We start from the raw sequence: 19,571 nt of genomic DNA on the forward strand, positions 1-19,571 counted from the left end.
TCGTTTAGAGTTCCCCAGAATGAGAAGTGGGGGGGGGAAGCCAGTTTCATGTTATGTGAAATTGGTGTCCATTGGGAAGAGATCCTGAGTCAACCCCCCTGAGACCTGAAATATCCACAGCTTGCGGCCAATATCAGCTGTTTACAGCTTATGTCTAGTCCGCTGTGGCATATGAATGCATTGAGTCACATCTAGTATGACGCCATCTTGTTTTGTAGTGTATTGCTGTAAGTTTACAGCATATCTAGTCATCCGCATAATCGGATGCCTAGAATAGCGAGGGCGTAAGACATTGACTTTGCCATTACAGATTTTAAGGGGATCATTTCAATACCTAAATAGCACACTGACTCCCCTAATTTGTAGTGACTTGTGAACATCCTCTGAATCAAATCATCGTCCTTTCCCGAGCCCTCTAACACCTATCTCGCCATCCATCAGGGTTACCTGAAGCTGCCATTGCCAGCTCGCTCATAAACACATCAGTTGGTGGGATATTGCTGTAATTGGTCAGCTCTGCTTTCCAGAAAAGACAAATGGTCTAAGTGATGCTGCTGTTGGCGGAGTAGCGTCGGTCCTCTGGGGGAAAGGGAATCGCATGAGGCATCGTTGTTTTGGAAACCAAATGGGAAAATGAGAAGCCCAGACTTGTGCACCCATTGTTTAGGACTTACATGACTGCTGTTACAAAGAAGCTGATTTTGTGTGTGTCCCTCCAAAAAAGGCAGAAAAAGTCTGTAACATGAAAGTTGAAGAGAAATACGTTATTGTTTGCTCACTAGTCATCTTTGCTTCTGACTGATACTCGGTGACCCCTTTTATGTGGCCATGAATTATCAGACTGTGGTAGTGGACAGCCATCAACCCTCCATTTTGTCTCCTGAGCAAGTGTGCAAACAGACCTGGCTCCCTGGAAAGCACTCTGTTCATATTAGTGGCTTCCCCACTCTGGAGATAAGGCTAAATAAAAACGCATAGTCATTTCCCCCTCTCTGTCTGTGATGGCAGGAAGGAGTCAGACATTCTCCTTGGAGATTGCTCTTACACCAGTGTGTAATCTTCCTTTTGTATTTGGACTAGGCAGCATGTGTCATGCAAATGGAAAATGGTGGTGGGTTTACTATAAAGTGGGAGACAGGTTCAAGAGAAAAGCTTTTAGGGCTCTATTTGAGGAGTACAGGTAAATCCAACATCATGATTTGTTCAAGTTATCGCTCTCGGCCAAAAAAGTGTGTCTTACTTAACAAAGTTGCAGACATCATTAGCACCAGCATCAGTAGGAAAAGTTGGCAAAACTGAACAAGATGAGAGAAAAACTTTTGAAAATCAGTTGCCTCCTACTGGTCCTATTATCTTGGCCTTGATGGCAACTCAAACACTTCTCCCCCTGTGTAGGAGCCCAAACTGCTCTTCAGGAGTGCATTAGCTGGGGTTTATTGGACTGTGAAAACTCAAACTGTCTGCCCTTTTGCTTATCTGGGGGCTGTTACTTTCTCAGTGTTTACCTACAAACACTGGAGACAGCTAATGAGTTTTTCCTGGGCATATTGTTGTTTCTTTCCATTGACTTTTATGGTCCGTAGAGTGAACGCAGAGTGGTTGATTACTGGAGTAGAATTAACTAAATGTTCAGGATAGCCACCATCAGCTGTGGGAAATGGGTGATTACAACTGAGAGGACACATATCGGTTCCCTTGAATGGGAGATGATTTATTCATGATTTAATCACTTTTAGCTATTCCACCCTTTTTTCGCAACTCATCAGATTGTTAAAAGCTATGATTTTCCAATTTAGGTTCCATTTAGCTGTTTTGCATCAATTTGGACATTGTTGGGTGTAAAAACTACAGCACACTAATTGTCCCCTCAATATCAGTTTGAATTATGGTACAATAATTGCTCGGAAATGGTCAGTGCAATCAATGTGTAATACCACAATCCACTTACAGCCTTTATGGCGTGGTCATATACACTTTCACTGCTTGTTTATTGTCAACAGCAGCAGCAACTCTATGGAGGCTGTCAGTGGGGATTTATGCCCAAATCAAGTTGTGTTTTGGACAAGGGCTTAGGGACAGACAAAGGAAAAACCATTGTTGTCATGACTTCCCCAGGGAGCCCCATAGGACAACATGTAGTGTGCTGTTACGTACATGGCTGATACTAATATACAGCGGGGCTGTAAAAAATTATCGTGAACGCTTCCATTTTGCTGTGTATTACACTCCAACTACATTTGTACAACATGTTGCTGATGTCATGAATAATAGTAACGTAAATATACATATGAATTTTCTAGAGACAGTACATGACAAAGTAAAACAATCCCCACCAAGAAAGGAAAAAAGGGGAAAGAAAAAATGATCATGGTATGTTTTGCAAACAATATTTTGTGTTTTTGCTTTTGTTACATATGATCAGTTTAAAGTTTAAGTTCTGCTTAATGGCGGAGAGTTAAATATAAAGCTACAGCCAGCTACTGGTTAGCATAGCTTAGCATAAAGACTGGCAACAGCCTAGCTCACTAATTAACATGTTATATTTTGTTTGTTTAATCTGTACAAAAACCAAAGTGTGAAAATTACAATTCTTCATTTTCAGGCTGTTATGTGCTGGACTATTTCTTGGCTCTGAGCAGTTGCCAGGCAACCAGCGGAGACTCCAAGAAGCTACTGCTCCAGCCAAAAAAATAGTCCGCCACATAAGCCCCCTATAAAACGGAGAATTGTGAGCTTTACAGGTGCTGGTAGACAGAATTTGTTACCATTGCCCAGAGCCAGGCTAGCGGTTACCCCCCTTTTCCAGTATTTTTGCTAAGCTATGCTAACTGGCTGCTGGCTGCCTTATGTTTGGTGGTATCAAACTTCTCATCTAACTCTCCGCTATAAATTGAATAGGCCATGTCATTATTTCCTACAATTTCCTTCACAGCAGGGCAGAAAAAGCTTCTCAAGCAGCATCTAGACCACACAATATCACTTGTCCTTTAAATTATGAATAAATTAACCCAGAATTTCACAAAACAATTAAGCAATGAAAAGTGCACAGAAAAAAGAAAAAAAAAATCAGTTTCACACCTGGCATAAAATCGGCTGCACATCTCTATCCTGAAAAGAGAACCCTGCACCTGCACTGTTGGATAAGGGACAAGTTCAGGCGTCATGAACTGAACAGCAGACTGCGAAGATCCAAGATCAACAGGAGCCGCTGCAACGGTCATAAATGTGACATAGTCTCAGCACTTGATCTGAAAGGTATCTGTGTACACAACGTCTTTGGGCGAGTGTGTGCTCATGGTATATCAGCGTCATAGGTCCACACCCACCCTCCAAGTCTGTGGTGATATGAATTTGAAAAGGCATCATAACCAACATCTCAATGACTCATTTAATTCAATCATAAAAGAATTACTGCAGTGAAAATGTGAGTGTGTGAGCAATATTGATGTGTGTGTGATCTGTAGCTTATGACCTCTACCTCCACATCATATTAATGGCTTTATCACCATAATGCATGCAGGTAGAGGCAGAGGTAGGAGCGTAGATGCATAGAAGGCCAAAGGTGAAGCGGCTAATGATTAGACAAGTTAGGCTACATCATTCCTGGATAAGGTACATTTCATATGAATGAATTTACATTTGTCCAGTGCTTCACGAAGTTGGTGACAATATTTTGTCTTTTTCTTTAAACAAAAAGTTGCAAAACTGTTTTAAATGAACCCATGTATATATTCTGGAACATAATTTGGGTGGCTGCACAGACAGGCATTTCCCATCCCATATCTTCTGGATCTACCTGGAGATGAATGTGTTTGTTCATTAAATACTCGTGCACAGAATAGATTGGAGTCAATAAAACAAGTGGATGTCTCCGATTACAACAGTCTCTGTGCACTGCCAGAAATTCACCCTAATTAATTAAAAACGACAACAACAACAATTGAATTTGCCTATTATTCATTGTGGCAACACTGTCCTGAATATTCCACATATCCTCACATTTAAAGCGCACTTGGCATTTGAAATTTTTGTAAAATTGAAGAAGAAAGCTCACTAACAGCATTTCTTACTGAAACCCTGGTGTCAACCTTAACTCACCCTTGTGAAATAGAGCTGGACATTATAAAGATTTAAAAAAACTTTTTGAAGTTGATGTCTTATTTTCAAGTAACAAACATCAAGCTAACATTGTATGTTAAAATATCTTCTTGAAAGTAAGATATTTTTAATATCACAAGGAATTCTTACTAGCCCTATTGAGGGTATGTGCAAAGGCAAGTTATACAAAAAACATGTTGCAGGTTAGCATCCCATCTCTCTTTGATTGTTGACACCCATAGTTTCTGAAGAGCTGTGCAGGCCATTATTTGAGGCGTGAAGGGTCAGTTCTATCATTCTCTGACTGTTGCTCTGTTGTGGCTTCTGAACTCCACTCCACTGAGACATTTCAAGGTGGAGATGTGGTCACTTCTGTAAGCCTGTTGAGAGAAAGAAATTCAGTGTGGGTGAGTTCAGGTTTGTGTCTTTTCTTCTGGAAATACTGTGTGCTTTCCACAATATTTTGAGATTGGCTGCACATCGCTCTCACCCACTAGTTCCTTTTAGCATCCAAGAAAGTTTCTGCTATTTCTCTTAGCCTACAGGATTGTTACATCACATATTGGTGGAAAACATATTGACAAGGGCCGGGCATGAAATGAATGAGCCAGTATGGTTACTGGGCTGAAGCCAACGCTGCCTTTAACCTATGTGGACCATCATTTGAACTCAAAAAACATAGCTGGGGACTATGTTGTGTTCTCTTGGCGCTGTTCGTGGTGCAGAACGGGCAGCGTGCAAAGACAATCCAGCAGCTTTTGTTTCTCTATATAATCAGGCACGAGTGATGTCCTGCAAATACCACCCTCTATAATTTGGTGAAAGCGATAAATTCAATTTTAAGTTTCATCATTTACAACAGCAATACCCATCAACTACAGTTTTCAAGCTTAATATTGGAAAAACTGAGTGAAATCTGCGTCTTTTCCATACGTATTTGCATCAAAATAAACTTCAGATTTCAGCTAAAAGTCAAATATTCAAACCAAACTAGTTTTGCAGAGATCACGCTGCCTCTGAAGCGAGGGGTGTGGTTAACTGTTAGTCAGTGCGCATCAGGTAGCCATGCACACTACATAACCCTGTGAGGACAGGAGAGGAGAGCAGCAGACAGGCGCAGCACCGGGGTGACTACATCAGGATACAACTGTCAAAAAGTAAGTAACTTTTTTGTTACTTTAATGCATCTTGAACTTTTAACCGCATCTCAGAGAGATGTTTGCGTGTAATTTATGATCAATTTCAAGTAAAATAATATATTTTCATGTAATATTGGGAATACTTTAAAGGCATTTCATGCATTAACCAGAACTTTAAACATCACAAAAATAATATTTTGGCTTCAGCAAAAGTTTTTCAAGAACAAAATTTTCAGTTTTCAAGTGATCATACCATGGTATTTCTCCTTCTCCGCAGATGGCCAACATGCTGAGATCGTGGATGATGCTTGCAGCGCTCGTCGTCTGCCTGCTGGTGTGTTTGAGCAGCTTCGCGGACGCCTACCCTCCCAAACCGGAGAGCCCGGGGAGCAACGCCTCGCCGGAGGAGTGGGCCAAATACCACTCAGCTGTCAGGCATTATGTCAACCTCATCACCAGACAGAGGTGAGTCAGGTTTATCTAGGCAAACTAAATTTAAATTTATAAACATCTCCTTGCCCCCCCCCCCCCAACTAGACAATGCAGGAAACCAACAGAAATTCCTAGAGTGCACATCCATCAGAGTTTATTTAAGTTACTGCTATTGAAGTTCAGAAGTGCAACCTCAGGGCCATATCAGGTTTGTGCATCACTTGGAAAAACTGAAAAAGAAGGACTAATAAATGCTGAAAATCTTGCTGTGATTTGGTATCTTTTTATCCTCTGGCTGGGTCAGACAGGTAGTCCACCCCCTTGATGTGAGGGATTAAGTCTCTGGTTCAAGGGCAAGTTTGCAAGGATAGCCACATGGGGGATCACAGCCTCACATTGTGGCATGACTGTGCTCACCTATTTTCCACCCTAAATCAAGATTTTTCAGATTCTGGTTAAGAGTTCAGCCCTCAGGACTCTTGGGTCATTATGTTTAAGTTACAATGCATTGCTGTGTTTGTTTAAAGAAATAATGAGGCGTAGGAGCCTGGTTTTCCTCAGATGGGTATATAAAGTTCAGACGAGATAGAAGCCTGTAATGGTTCCGTTGTGACCCCAAATCTTGTAAAAGACATACGGCAACCCCAAACATCCTAATCATTTGCTTTTGTTTCCTACTAGGTGAAAATCAAGACTGGATCATGACAGAATATTTAATACTTAAATGGTAGTAGGTTTTCTACATGTTTGGGGTTTTGAAATGTAGCACAGAAGATTTTTTTTTGTTGTAAACCTGTAATGAAATCTCTTGATTTTTAAGTTTTCACCGTTTTCTTATCCATCATACCTAAAATATAGCAAAGATTATATTAGTGATTTCAGTTTCGATCAGATAACTAGTAACTGTTAACAAATACACTATCCCTGCTGTGTGGCACATGTCTTGATAAAAGCATGTATAATAACATGAAATTAATTCTGTTGTTCCGGTTGGAGAAAATAGCAGGTTTACAGTTTTCCTGTGATGGAAGCTGAGTGTAGTCTCATCATTGACCTTCCTGGTCTGTAATTAAAGAGGCTGGATCTGTCATTGCACTCAAAGGATCCACAGTGTAGCCCCTCATGCCTTAAACAAAGGCAGGTTTACTCTTCAGTGACCAGACATTGATTTAAGAAAAGAGGCTTCAAAAGACAAAGTCAGAGGAGCTTGTTGTGTTTGCCTTTGCGGACCCCGGGCTCTGAACTTGAAAATTCTTCTTTTCTCTCAGATAATTGCTCGGCTGATTTGTGACTGGACTGCAGACACTGAACAGAGAAACAGTACTGATAAAAACTCAACAGGGTGTATGCAGCTGACTTGCTTTGTTCACAGCTTGATGATTCTTTGAAAAAAAGATGTCCCATAGTTGAAATTCAGAGCAAGGCTGATGGGGTCACCCAGTGAAACGCTGACTGACTGCTGGTGTAAAGCAGAGAAGGGTTTCACATGAATGAGAATCTCCCTCTAATATTTTTCTGCAGCCATTACATGCTGGTGTTTAATTTTCTCCAGGTATGGGAAACGGTCGACCCCCGAGCAGGCGGTGGCGTGGCTGCTGTTTGGGGCTGATTCAAGCCAAGACACTGAACCACGGTGAGAGAAAGAGATGAGAATACACGTCTGGTTGAATCACTTTGGGCTTTTAAAGGCTGATACTGATACCAGTGATTTTATACTAAAGTTGACAATTGACAGTATTTTGTGTGCCTAAAATTGAAGACAATTTTTTAAGGTGGAAAAAGCCCTGAAATAACTGAGCAATGGAATACATAAACTGTGCAAAATATCAATGTCTAATATTTAATAAAAACCCAATTACCATGATGGGAAGGAGAGAGGTCTGATCGGCCACACTCCCCACTATGATTTGAAATATGAGAGGTAACTGGCTTGTCATTACAAATAAAGGAAGAACATGCAGTTCAATGAGAGAATTAAATCAAACAATGTTTCATCTTCCATTAACAGCCCTGCCAATACTGATCCAATATATATATATATATATATATATATATATATATATATATATATATATATATATATATATATATATATATGAGACATGGTTTTATTGCTGTAAGCCTTACTGTGGAAGGATTACATTGCTGTTTATGTTACTGTTCTTGAGCTCCTTGTTAATATCATTTTACTCTCCAACTGAGTATTGATAAGCATTTTATCTCACTGTGGATTCACACAGTTCATTGCCATAATGTCACAATTGCATGTTCCAACAGTTGAGCTGGTATCCATCACATATTAGGATGTGGTACATTTCAATTAATTAAACTGCTTTTTCTCTTTTCTTACAGCTCGGACTATAGCGATCAGTGGTAAATGAGCCCAATGTTAATCCTTACCTGGCCCCCACCCCGATCCTTTGCTTCACCAACAATCAAAAAACACTGAGATTCTCAAGAGACAACCTGCACTGGACTGTGTGACTCTCCATATTTAATGTGCATGCAAATCTCTCTTTATCTCCCTCTCTGATTGTATTCCTCTCTCAATATATCTATTTTTGTCTTTGGCCAAAACATGTAAATAATTTATATCAAAATTGAATGCAATAAAAGTATTAAATAGACACACACATGCTTTGGTATTTCCTTGTTTATTTTTTAATAAAGCCAACTGTACCTGCTCTTCTTGCCACTAGATGTCACTATATCACCAGGAAACGTACATTTGCAAGTTAATGTAGCTTACTGCTGCTCTTGTATGGGTTCATATCGACGGCAGCGGACACGCTTCAACTTCGCACCGGGGTAACACAACAAAATACGCATTTGTCATCACAAAAACCTTCCCGGACTTCCTTTGGGAAACAGGATCAGCGCTAACAGAGCAGACAGTTGGCTTTTAATCAATGGAGATATTTGTAAGAGCGCGCGAGCCGTTTTAGGTAGGGTCTCGTTAAAGATAGCAGTTTGTGTGGGTTGCCGTTGGCTTCGGTGTTGTGAAAGTGACTGCATAGATTAAACAGGACCTACCGTGCTTCAACAACTGCGAGTAGTCCCGGTGGAGATATCTCAAACCTGTGCTGCATCTCAGACCGAAGAGGCATCCGGATAAAGGTGATCCGGGCAGGTGAGCGCTTCAACCTTTAGCTATTTTTCACCGAGGAATCGTGGTGTTTAGTTTAGGTTGGTGGATGGCATTTATTCCGTTTCCAAATATGTAGTCCACCTTCGCCACTCGCCAGGTGGCTGTTGGTACACACAGTCAAATGTTATTTCATATTTCCTGTGAAAGTCTCATAACCATTTTCAATGACGTTTTATAAACACCTATTGTCTAACCTCGTGTAGCATTTTCTTCCTCGGACAACGAGGAAACGCACATTCAGCACGAGAAAGCTACATATTACCTCTACCACGGGCTCGTGCGCCGTATATTTGCCTCAATCAGTAGCCACTGCAATTTGTATTAAGCTAGCCTAATTGACCTCAGGCTATTTGCACCTGTACAACGGCCACAGGTAAAAACAACTATCTTTGACAGGCTAACTCAGAAATAATGTATATTTCATCTGAGGGTTGGAAATTAATTCAAAGAATAATGTTGATAACTGGATGTTGACGACTGGATGGACGTCATGCACCTGTTCATTGCCATTGCGCATGCCCACACGTTCGGGGCCGTGCACAGATGTTTGAGCGCGTGTGCAGTAATAGAAGGGCAGGTGCTGATGTGTGTCTGACATGTAGGGTAGAGAAACATTGAAAAGAATTTAACAAATGTGGTGTTTTTTTGTTTGAAACAACTATATTCCACTAATGAATGTACTAAGTTTTGGAAAGAGATTCAGTTTGCCAATTAATAAATTAAATAATCCGAAATGGTCTAAACCAAATTTAAGCCATTTAGATTTATGATTTCTACAACATTTGTGCAAAAATTATTTCCCCCCTAGAAATTACACAAACTTGTTTTCATGCTTATAGCCATTCAATATGCTTTGTATTTTTTTGTACATTATCACCTTTTTGAATAATCAGTTTTATTTATGTTTACATTCCAACAAACATACATGCCATCCTCCATTACATATCTTTGAACACTCTATAAGCAGCAGAATGTGTTAAACCCCTTCCCTCCCATTTCCCTAATTTTCTCCCTAGTTTTATTTCCTGTTGCATATGCAATATAGAGTTCAAATTTAACAAGATAAGAAACAAAATGTCAACAATTTTCACACTGACAGCTACAGAAGCAAAAATGAGAATAAAATACACCCCAAACAAATTAGTAAAAAAGCCTACTGTTCATCCCTTGCAAGGCATACAGTTACATTTATATTTAAGCATGACCCAGTTCCTCATTCAGGGGAAGATTCCCGATGTCATTGTGTCTTATATAATTGTTTAAATGGTTTACAGATTTCTTCACAAACACTCAGTTTACCTCTAAAAGTATGTTCTTTTTTTATTAATCCTATATTATCACCTTAAAATTGTCTTAAGGTGAGATTTTTATAAATCTTACCCTAGCTCAAGACTAAAATCGATTAGTCTTCTCTGACAATTTTCGTCCCAAAGAAGGAAATATCTTTTGAGACCTTTGGATTTGTGTTTATGTTGATATAACTGGATTTCCATCAGTTTTACCTAGGTTAAGCTGGTGCTTATCAGTTTTGTTAAAATGTCTATGATCTTGTCTTTTCTGTTTTATGCTTTACTGTCAGACATGTGAGGAAATTTTTTTAGTGCAGAGGAAGTATTTAAAGGTCCAGTGTGTAACATTTAGGAGGAGCTATTGGCAGAAATGGAAAATAACATTTCTAAGTAATGTTTTCATTAGTGTATAATCTCCTGTAAATAAGAATCGTTTTTTCATTAACTTAGAATGAGCCGTTTTTATCAACGTTGGGTGCGGGTACCCTTCCATGGAGGTCGCCATGTTGCCCCGCCACGTTTCTACAGTAGTAGTCCTGAACGGACAAACCAAACACTGGCTCTAGATAGGACCGTTTGTACTTTTGGTGAGTTTCGCGGCCACTGTAGTTTCTCCTACACGCTTGGAAGGGTAGGGTGATGCGAGCAGTATTCAAATGGTTGCAAACTGCAATTTCACCACTGGACACAGACTGGACCTTTAAATGACCTCTGCCAGTGCGAAAGAAGTTATTGTATTTTCAGTGGTAATAGAGATATACTATCCATTTGTGACTACTCAGGCAATAGGTAATTACAGAGCAATGTGTTCATGCTGTGCTGTTTGTTGTCCTGAAGCATCCTGGAAGGGAAGATTGGAGGGCCATTACAGTAACATGAGCAACATGAGTACCATGAGTTTACATGCAAATTTATTTAATAACTTGAAGCCTGAGACCTCATCTACAGGATACTTCAAGGTTAATTATTGAGGCCAACTTTGCGTAAGAAATGTATTTCGTCACTTACTAGATTGTGTGCGAGACAGTAGCACAACCATGGATGCTATTGAAAACAAAGGAAAATGTTTAATTCTTCTTAATTCATTCTTTATAAAGAGTTTATCTAGTTTATATCTTTCAGGCAAAAGCATGTTGGTGATAACTCTTTTACATAAAGGTAATGATATATTCCAGATAATGATATTGTTATTTTGCAGCAGTCTTTTGAAATCAAAGCTCTTATCACAATAAGCATTTTGTACAGTTTCTTAAAACTTCCATAATTTATAGTCACTTATAACAAAATGAAAATCCCACTGCTGGATTTTCATATCAAACCACAGTCAGATAGGTCACATTTCAAAGTTTTTGACTGGGATTAAAGAAACTTCAGCCTTCTTATCAGTTTCTGTTTTGGAAGTGGGAGGTTTACCATAAATTTCCCTGCTTTGGACAGCTTTTGGGATTGACTACAAGTTTAGCAAGTCTGGTTCTACCTCAACAGAAACATCGTCTAAGCACTTCTTTAACGATTTAAGAACTCTGCTTGAAGTCGGACTCTTTAAACTTTGAAAATGTGTCCTTCACTCTAAATTCTTTCAGGAAGATTTAAATCCATTTTGTACGAGACATTAAATTGGATCAAATCAGAGCAAAAATGCCTGTGTGGTGGTGTAGACAATGTGACCGTGACATGTCTGAGCCGCAGGGTAATGCATACTTGACACTGAATTAATACAAATCCTTTAACATTGGTCACACATTCAGAAAAATTGAAAGAGCTCTCCCTGTGTGACCCCTGATCCTCGCTCAGATCTCATTACAGTGAAGAAGTCAGAGGGCATCCTGGTTATTTGACGTCACATACACCTTCAATGGTGCCTGACCAAGACATTGTGCAGTTTTACTGAGTGATTAATTACTGCATCAAACAGGAATTCTAATAAACTGTAGTTGGCAGAGAGAAAAGCTTTAGAAGTAGGAGCCATCAGCACCCACTTCCACAGGGAAATTAATCTGCAGCAGTTCACATAGCCGGACATTTGGAAATGTCGTGACAACTACTGGATGGATTTCCATGAAATTTGGTACATCCACCTGACTTTGGTGATCCCCTGACTTCTAGCACGACTAAATGTTTCACTTATTCAGTGCAATATCTTAACTAGACGATTAGCACAACATTTTGTACAGACATTCATGTTCCCTAAAGTATGAATTGTAATCACTTTGGTTATACCTGACTTTTCACATAGTGCCACTTAAGCCCCTCAGAAGCTACAGCTGGTGGCTGTGCCCTTGCACAGATTAACACATAGGAAAGCCCCACATGGGCAGGGGGCCCAGATTGGCACGATTTTTCAAAAAATATTCAGATTTGGTCAATGCATTTGTGCAAATTGAAGTGTCCCCAGTCAGTACCGTAACGCAAATCCATTTTAAATTTCATTCATCCAAAAATTTGCAGCCCAGAAATAATTTATGTGCTCTATCGAACATTCTCTCCATCAACAGCAGCACTCACAGGGAGCAGACTGGACTATAACTGTTGTAGTTAAGGAAATGAACCTGTTGGCCTATCATTCAGACCTGCACGCATCGCATGCCTGACGCTTTCACACCACGTCAATATAAAACTCCATCACCTTTTCTAAGGCACAATGAAATTTAACCGACTTATGGAAATCAAAAAAAGAGCTGATTTCAAATAGTTGGAGGTTTTCAAAATGATACAGACCCGCCTATCTGCAATGCATCTATCTGTCTGGATCACGAAGCAATGATGAACTGAAAACTTCACTTGTGTCAATGTTGTGATAAAGGTTGAAGACTATCAGTAGTTCAGCCTACAGTTTAAAGCCTCCTGCTTTACAGGTGGCGCTTTTATAACACTTGCCCAATGTGCGTCATGATCAGTGTCCAAGGTGCTGATCCTGCGACCCCCATGATGTGTGAGATGTCTGACTGCCTACTGGTCACGCTGAACAGCAGGATTCCCGCTTTACTGGTAGGGGATGCAGTCTTGATGGCTAAAGAGATTTGTCATTTCAAACGTCAATGTTATTTTCAATAGAGTGAGAGCGCATGCTTCACACAGCTTTCTCTATCTCTTCCGCACAACAGCGAGGACTGAACTTTAATTTGCAGATGGTTTAAATGTGTTTTTTTTTATATTTAACGGTGGAACAGGTGTCCACGGAGGAAACGTCTTCCACATGCCTGGCCACGCGACTTGGCATCACGTTATTACTTTAATTATGATGGCCAGTCAGACATCGGATCTACACATCAGGCTAAAACATTATCTGATTTAAGTCATATTCATTTTTAGGCTCTTTGTTGTAGTTCGGGGTGGGGTGAAAATATTGCGGTGCTCAAGCCCTTCAGCAGCCACAGAGCTGGAGCCTGTTCACGGTTCGCAGATTTGGTGGCTGTAAAACCGTTTATTTAGCAGCTTATTAATTAAAATTTGAGTGTGACATCTTTGTTATGTTTGTTTTGAGATCTTGGGGGGAGGGTATTGTATTTTTTTTATAAATGTCAAGGGCAGGAAAATATATATAAGAAGGGTGTTGCTTTTTTATAAAATGAAATTTAAGATTCAGCCCCCCCTCACCCCAATAATTTCCATACTGTCCCTTAATAGATGCCAATAAATACATGGGCAAGCCAATGTGTCAGTTTTGGTCTAAAAGTGGGGATTTGCTCTGTAAAATTTGTGTCTTAACCTCCAGAGATTAGAATGACATTGAAACAGTGACATTCATTTAGCTTATTCCATCATGGCTGCTTCCTCTGAAAAGCAGGGATCTTTAATGAAATCCCAGCAGGGTGGTGATTGTAAACGCTCCCCCTGGGTGACTCTCAGCACTTTTCCTGAGTCCTTTAGCCTCTCAGTGGTATGTACATGACATGTAATTCTCATTACACTAATTGCAGTCTGTATCAGCTGAGGGAAAAGGAAGACCCACAGCACTAAGTTGATCAGGTTTTATTAGATGTCTGGCATCAAGTGATATCTATTGATGGTGGTAATTCTTCGTCATTATGCTGTTTTAAAAAAAAAGAATGGGTTCTTCAGTAATGTAGAAAACAGAAAATAATCATACATCGCAAAATGCTAATACACCTGAAGATAATGAACTTTACTCTTGATTTCTTACTGTTTGAAAATCTCTGAGTAGCTTATGTGGCTGATGTGGGTCCCAAATCTGTTAGTTGATGGTTAATCATTTACGACTAGATTTTTCAAGGCACGTTAAGTTTCATTGTAACTTTATGCTCAGTCTGTGCTCAGGAAAAATAAATGAAGTGTAATTTTCCATGCTGTTCTTTCTGCCAAGTAGTAGCACAGTTCTGTATATTAATATGCATGTGGGGAGTATAATATACCTTTTATTTTTGAAATCATTCAACCATGCATCACATGGCTCTAAACTGCACTTCAATTTATCCTCTCCTTCAAAAGACCTCAACACTTTTATTTTGAATTGTTCAGGCATCTGTAGTGACTCGGGTGTGGATATGAAGGCAAGATTGAATGAATTGCTTTAATATTGTCTGTTGAGAAAGAGTTTAGTTTAGAATTTAGTTTGACAACAGAAGCATAAACATACTGGTGCTTTCTTGAAGATACTTGAGGGCAGAGAATCAAAAGAAGCTCTTGTGGTAGTTTTCATGAAGCCTTTTGAGTGACGTTCCCCATACTTTTGTAAGAATAGCGTGCGTCCCATGTATCAAGGCCTAGCCCTAATGCAGCGGCTCGGGTTCGAATCCTGCCCGCAGCCCTCTGCTGCATGTCATCCCCTCTCTCTCTCCCCCTTTCCTGTCTATCTTCGAATATTATTTTTCAATGCTTTTAGCAGCAAAAATCACATTTTAATCAGAGGTTCTAAATGTTGGTACATAAAAACCAATACAATCTGTGATGGTTACTGATTACATACCACCAGGGGTAAGTGAGGAAATATGTTCTTTTGTGGTTTGGGTGTGACCCGTTCAATTTAAATTCAACCTCAGACTTTACTTTCAAGAATCCCATTAATGTGTATTGTTTTTTTTAATAAAAAGCCGAAAAAAGAAGTTAAATTTTGATGAAAATGAACTTTGACTCTGACCCTTCACTTACCACTAGACTGGAAATAAACTGTTAATTTTCTTCAGCCCACAAGTTCTTTTTTTCAGTTCTGGTAAAATTGTTGATTTCCAGAGCTGTAGAAAGAGTGTGACCAGGTAAAGTTTATTTATGTGGTGCACTCAGGCCACTGGAGCTAAATACAACAGGTTTGAAATCAAAGTAAAAAAAAATTGCTCAATTTCATTATAGACCTCAACTCTGAAAGTGCTGTTAAAGCCTTAGTTTTGGCTGGTGAGCTCTGTCAAAATTGATTTCCTGCCTGTTGTGTGAAGGCTACACACGCTGATTTCCTCATACGTATGAATGCTCAAACCTCTTAATAGACCCAATTTTAGCTCCAACTTATTATTATTTTACGCATTTTCCCTTGTTGCCATGGCAAAGTGCCGGGGGAAAAGGCGAAGAGCTGCTCATGGTTGTCTTGGATACGACAGTTTTCCCTTGTAAAGTAATGAGAGGAGCTGAACCTGTGGGAGAACAGGGTTATTTTTAGGCCTGACTCCAGCCTGCATGTGTGGATCAAGACTTGTTTGTCACTGGTGCATGTGTGTGCGTGCGTGTGTGTGTGTGTGTGTGTGTGTGCGAGCATGTTTACAGGTTTTAATGCAGCCTCACTGTGGGAATAGCTCAAGGCGTTTTACACTTGGCATACAAACACCTGGGCCACCACTTGTGTCATTGCTCCAGGCCAAAATGTGCTTGAAGCACATTGGATGCAATTTCAAAACATTTTTATCTTCGGATGTAGGCTTTATTTGCAGTTGTATGTTTTATATGTCTGCAAGTACTACTTAAGGAAATAGACGCTTCCCTCAACCACTATGGATCCTTGCTGATATGTATGATAAAATAGTTTACAACACTACATTGGTTTCATGTGAGGCTGTAGGCTTGCAGACCTTACATACAAAACCCTTCAAAAGCAAAGGAAAAGTATTTTGAAGCAAATACGTTACAATCCTCGTAGAATAGCAGAAGTATAGTATAGAAAGAGACCATCCAATCTTATTTTGAAAAAAAAGTTTTTAAAGCTGGCTGTAGCACTTATTCCCATGAATTTTAGGGATATTTTAAGGCACCAAAGCCTTGACTTTTGCCCTCATTACTGGTTATGTAAGACTTTGGTGATGCAGGAATTTAAACTTAGTCTGTTGTTACACTGGAAAGGGCTATTTGGTAAGGAGCATCAAAAATGTTTAGAGATATAATTATAGGTCAGTGTGCATGCACGAAAACCACACACTCACAAAACACACCCAGCTGGCCTAGAGCTTCTAGAGATTGATAGATTGACAGCGTAGAGATGATAGCAGGACTGCAAACGTGATGTCATGGCAGCTGTGCTATTGAGCTGCTCTCTTCCTGCAATAAAACAAGGAAGATGGAGATTTGTGTGTGTGTGTGTTACTGTATGACTAATAGAGAGAGAGGGGAAATCACTTAGAGAGCAGAGACAGTTCACATACACAAGATATTACTGTAGAGACAGACTGACCCACAACTTGCACAGCTGCAGGGTCTTTCCCATCTGCAGGATAAAGACAATTAGTGTGAAAATACCAATTTTGACCTCATTGAAGGATCACTTATTTCCACACTGTTCAACTTCAAGACTAGTCTATTGGTATTAAGGACACCTTTAATCCTTGATTGTAGGGACTGATTACTGGCTGCAGCTCTTAGTAGACATCCAGGGTTTTCAGCAAGAAAATGCCACCAATTACCAAGAAAATGCCACGACTGGTGATGACTGCACCATCGTTAGCCTTTGGTCAATTATTCCCCATCAGTAATATGAAATAAGAATCAGGGAGACTGGCAGAGTGATAGCACAGAGTACATCCTGCCCACCCCCAACTATCCTTTCTTCGAACCCCCCCCCCATGTGTCAGCATGGCCATGCTATGCTGCAATCGGCTTTGACTTCTTAGCGGCCGTGTGGTCTCTGCATACTTTTAACAAGCTCTGTCATTTTGCAGTACAAACACGGGATGCCACGGATAAGCCTGGGGGACTGGTATGCGGTATTAAGGACCTGATCCACATTGATCAGAGTTCTGCAAAAGCGCTTGGTCCTTCAGCATCTAAGAATGTGCTTCAATGTCACCCCGGTAGAAGCAATTACAGCTGTTAATCAAGTAAACATGTTGTCCCCACCAATGATGCAGGAGGCACTCCTTGACTTGCCTTTGTCCCAAGGTACATTTTAAGATATTTTTATGTATAGACCTTCAATACGCACACATACACCCCCCCCACCCCCCACCAACCCCCACCCCTCCAAAAAGAATAGACAAGAAAAATCCCTGTATAGCTGCATTTATGTAAACACACCGCGATCCATTTGCCCAGTCCTGCCCTAAAAAGAGTGAAATGAAAAGAATTGGACAATTACTAACCTCAAAAACATAATGAAGTCGCCTACACACAATTGATACACATAGAGAAAGGCACTTGAAAAATGTGACAGCTTTCTCTATGAGTCAGTTACACTGAGTTCAGGTGGTGCCATTCCAAATATGATATGACGTCCGTGGGTTAAGAGAAATAGATTTATTACATAAGGCAAAGAGAGGAAGTTAAATATAGACAATATAACCTATGGGCGAATAAACCAGGTTATTGGATGGTTAATGGATGATGGGTAATAGAATAATTTTTATATATATATATATATATATATATATATATATATATATATATATATATATAGATAGAAGGATACATTTAATCTAACCTGTTATAATAATGAAATCCATGAAATATCTTTAAATGGATCATTCCGTCCCTTATTCAGATAGAGGTATGAAATGCAATAACACAGGTCTCCCAGAATTTCAGTCCCAATGCGTCCCCAGGCTTCCCTCATTTTGGTGGATCAATATTTTTGGATTATAGTGGAATTATGCCCTTTTCCAGTGGGTTGACATTTAATAGTTGGATGTTTTGATAAAATGCTCTGACGCAAAAAATGCGGACCTGCAAACATCTGAACAAATAAGATTTGGCAATATTTTAATCTCTGCACAGAGACTAAAATTAATATAATGACATCCCACTGGACTTGAAGATATCTTCATATTTGTGTTCATTGACAACTGAGAGGCTAGAAAAGAAATAAGCGAGTGATAAAAGTATCTTTCATAATGAAAAATGTTGCGCAGCAAGCCAGTTTAGAAATATTAGCCACTCAGTAGTGAAAGAGAAATATGATGCCATCTGAAGGAAGAAATATATTTAGTTCAGTTTCTTAAATAAATAATGTTGGAAGCCAGACAGGAAGCATTTAGAATGCAGCAGTCTTTTGTACCATTACTGATAGTGCCCCCATTTGGCCAGTTAATGTAATTCCTTCAATAATGGAACATTGTGCTTTATCACTTCAAATCTGATTAATGATGATGAGGCTGAAATAGGATTTTTATGTTGATACACGCGCACATTCACACACAGTGACCCTGTGGTGACATTGCTGGGTTTTGGCCACCACAGCACTGGTTCCACTATGGATAGTTATTGTCATGGCAACCAGGAATTAGCATCCTTGGATAACACAGTCTCGCCCTCATCAGCTGCGCTCTTTTCTTCCTCACCATTGTTCTTGTTCGATCTCCCTCTCTCTCTTGCTCCGTCTTTCTCTCTCTCTCTCTCTCTCTCTCTGACCCCCCACCTCATGTTTCCACACAGCCAGAGCCTTCCTGCCTGACACTTCTATTTTCTTCTGTCTATTTCTCCTCGCCCTCATGTCTATTGATTGCCTATTCTGTTTACGTCCCCCCCCCTCAACTTCTAATTGCTACTCACTGTGTGTAGTTCACAAATTCCACATCACCTGATATGCCAGTTTTGAACCTCAGGACAACAAATACTTAGTCTCTCAGTCTTCTGTCTGTGATGCTTATTGCTTTTTCTTGCTGCCTGATGTTATATGGATCAATTAGAATCAATAGAGATCCTCACTAAGCTAATGTTAGCTGGCCTACCCACTCACTCACCCGCTCACTCAATCTTTCCAACTGTTGCTAATAGTATTCCCCCAAGGACATGACAGCTAAATCGGTTTGGGTGTTACCAGAGCAACCGGCTATTCTATTTATAGGCATTAACAAAGTTAGATTCCAGTTATCGTGTGTGTGAGCTTGTTAAGACAAATTAGGAATGAGCTGTGCACGTACGTAAGTCCATTGACTGTGATTATGACAGAAAAGGATTTGTTTTCTTGGTCATGGCTGGATTTAGACCACTGATCCCTGTGTGTTGAACTTGAAAGGCCTCAACCTAAAAACATAGTTTATAGCTATAGAAACAATTTTTTAAAAAAGCTAATAAAAACAAGCCGTAAAATGT

General features: G+C 39.8%; 2 protein-coding genes and 1 long non-coding RNA gene across 4 annotated transcripts in view; 2 read left to right on the top strand and 1 right to left on the bottom strand.

Moving 5' to 3' along the window:
* Nucleotides 1-1,695: 1,695 nt before the first annotated feature.
* On the bottom strand, nt 1,696-8,837 carry LOC122868104. The gene is made up of 2 exons (XR_006376040.1): nt 8,703-8,837; nt 1,696-4,478 (listed from the first exon to the last, which is right to left on the bottom strand). It is a non-coding gene; the product is annotated as an uncharacterized LOC122868104 (long non-coding RNA).
* Nucleotides 5,101-8,296, top strand: pyyb (peptide YYb). Its single transcript, XM_044179729.1, has 4 exons — nt 5,101-5,255; nt 5,515-5,702; nt 7,222-7,302; nt 8,022-8,296. Exons 2-4 carry the CDS (start codon nt 5,515-5,517, stop codon nt 8,044-8,046), a joined length of 294 nt encoding a protein of 97 aa, XP_044035664.1. The 5' UTR covers nt 5,101-5,255; the 3' UTR covers nt 8,047-8,296.
* mpp2b (MAGUK p55 scaffold protein 2b) overlaps nt 8,664-19,571 on the top strand; it is a 40,575-nt gene continuing 29,667 nt past the window's right edge. Inside the window, exon 1 of one of the 2 annotated variants that reach the window (XM_044179726.1) lies at nt 8,664-8,799. The gene's annotated coding sequence lies outside the window, so the exon portion shown is untranslated. Of the gene's footprint in view, nt 8,800-13,075; nt 13,095-19,571 lie in introns of those variants that run through there. The other variant, XM_044179727.1, reaches the window with a different exon arrangement.

This window comes from Siniperca chuatsi, linkage group LG20 (genome assembly GCF_020085105.1).
Source record: "Siniperca chuatsi isolate FFG_IHB_CAS linkage group LG20, ASM2008510v1, whole genome shotgun sequence".
Taxonomy (NCBI): domain Eukaryota; kingdom Metazoa; phylum Chordata; class Actinopteri; order Centrarchiformes; family Sinipercidae; genus Siniperca; species Siniperca chuatsi.

Excerpts from the sequence above, each read along its gene's own strand:
- pyyb (XM_044179729.1), top strand. The coding sequence starts at position 5,515 with ATGGCCAACATGCTGAGATCGTGGATGATGCTTGCAGCGCTCGTCGTC. Across the intron at positions 5,703-7,221 it reads AACCTCATCACCAGACAGAG|GTATGGGAAACGGTCGACCC; the intron begins GTGAGTCAGGTT and ends AATTTTCTCCAG. Across the intron at positions 7,303-8,021 it reads AGCCAAGACACTGAACCACG|CTCGGACTATAGCGATCAGT; the intron begins GTGAGAGAAAGA and ends CTTTTCTTACAG.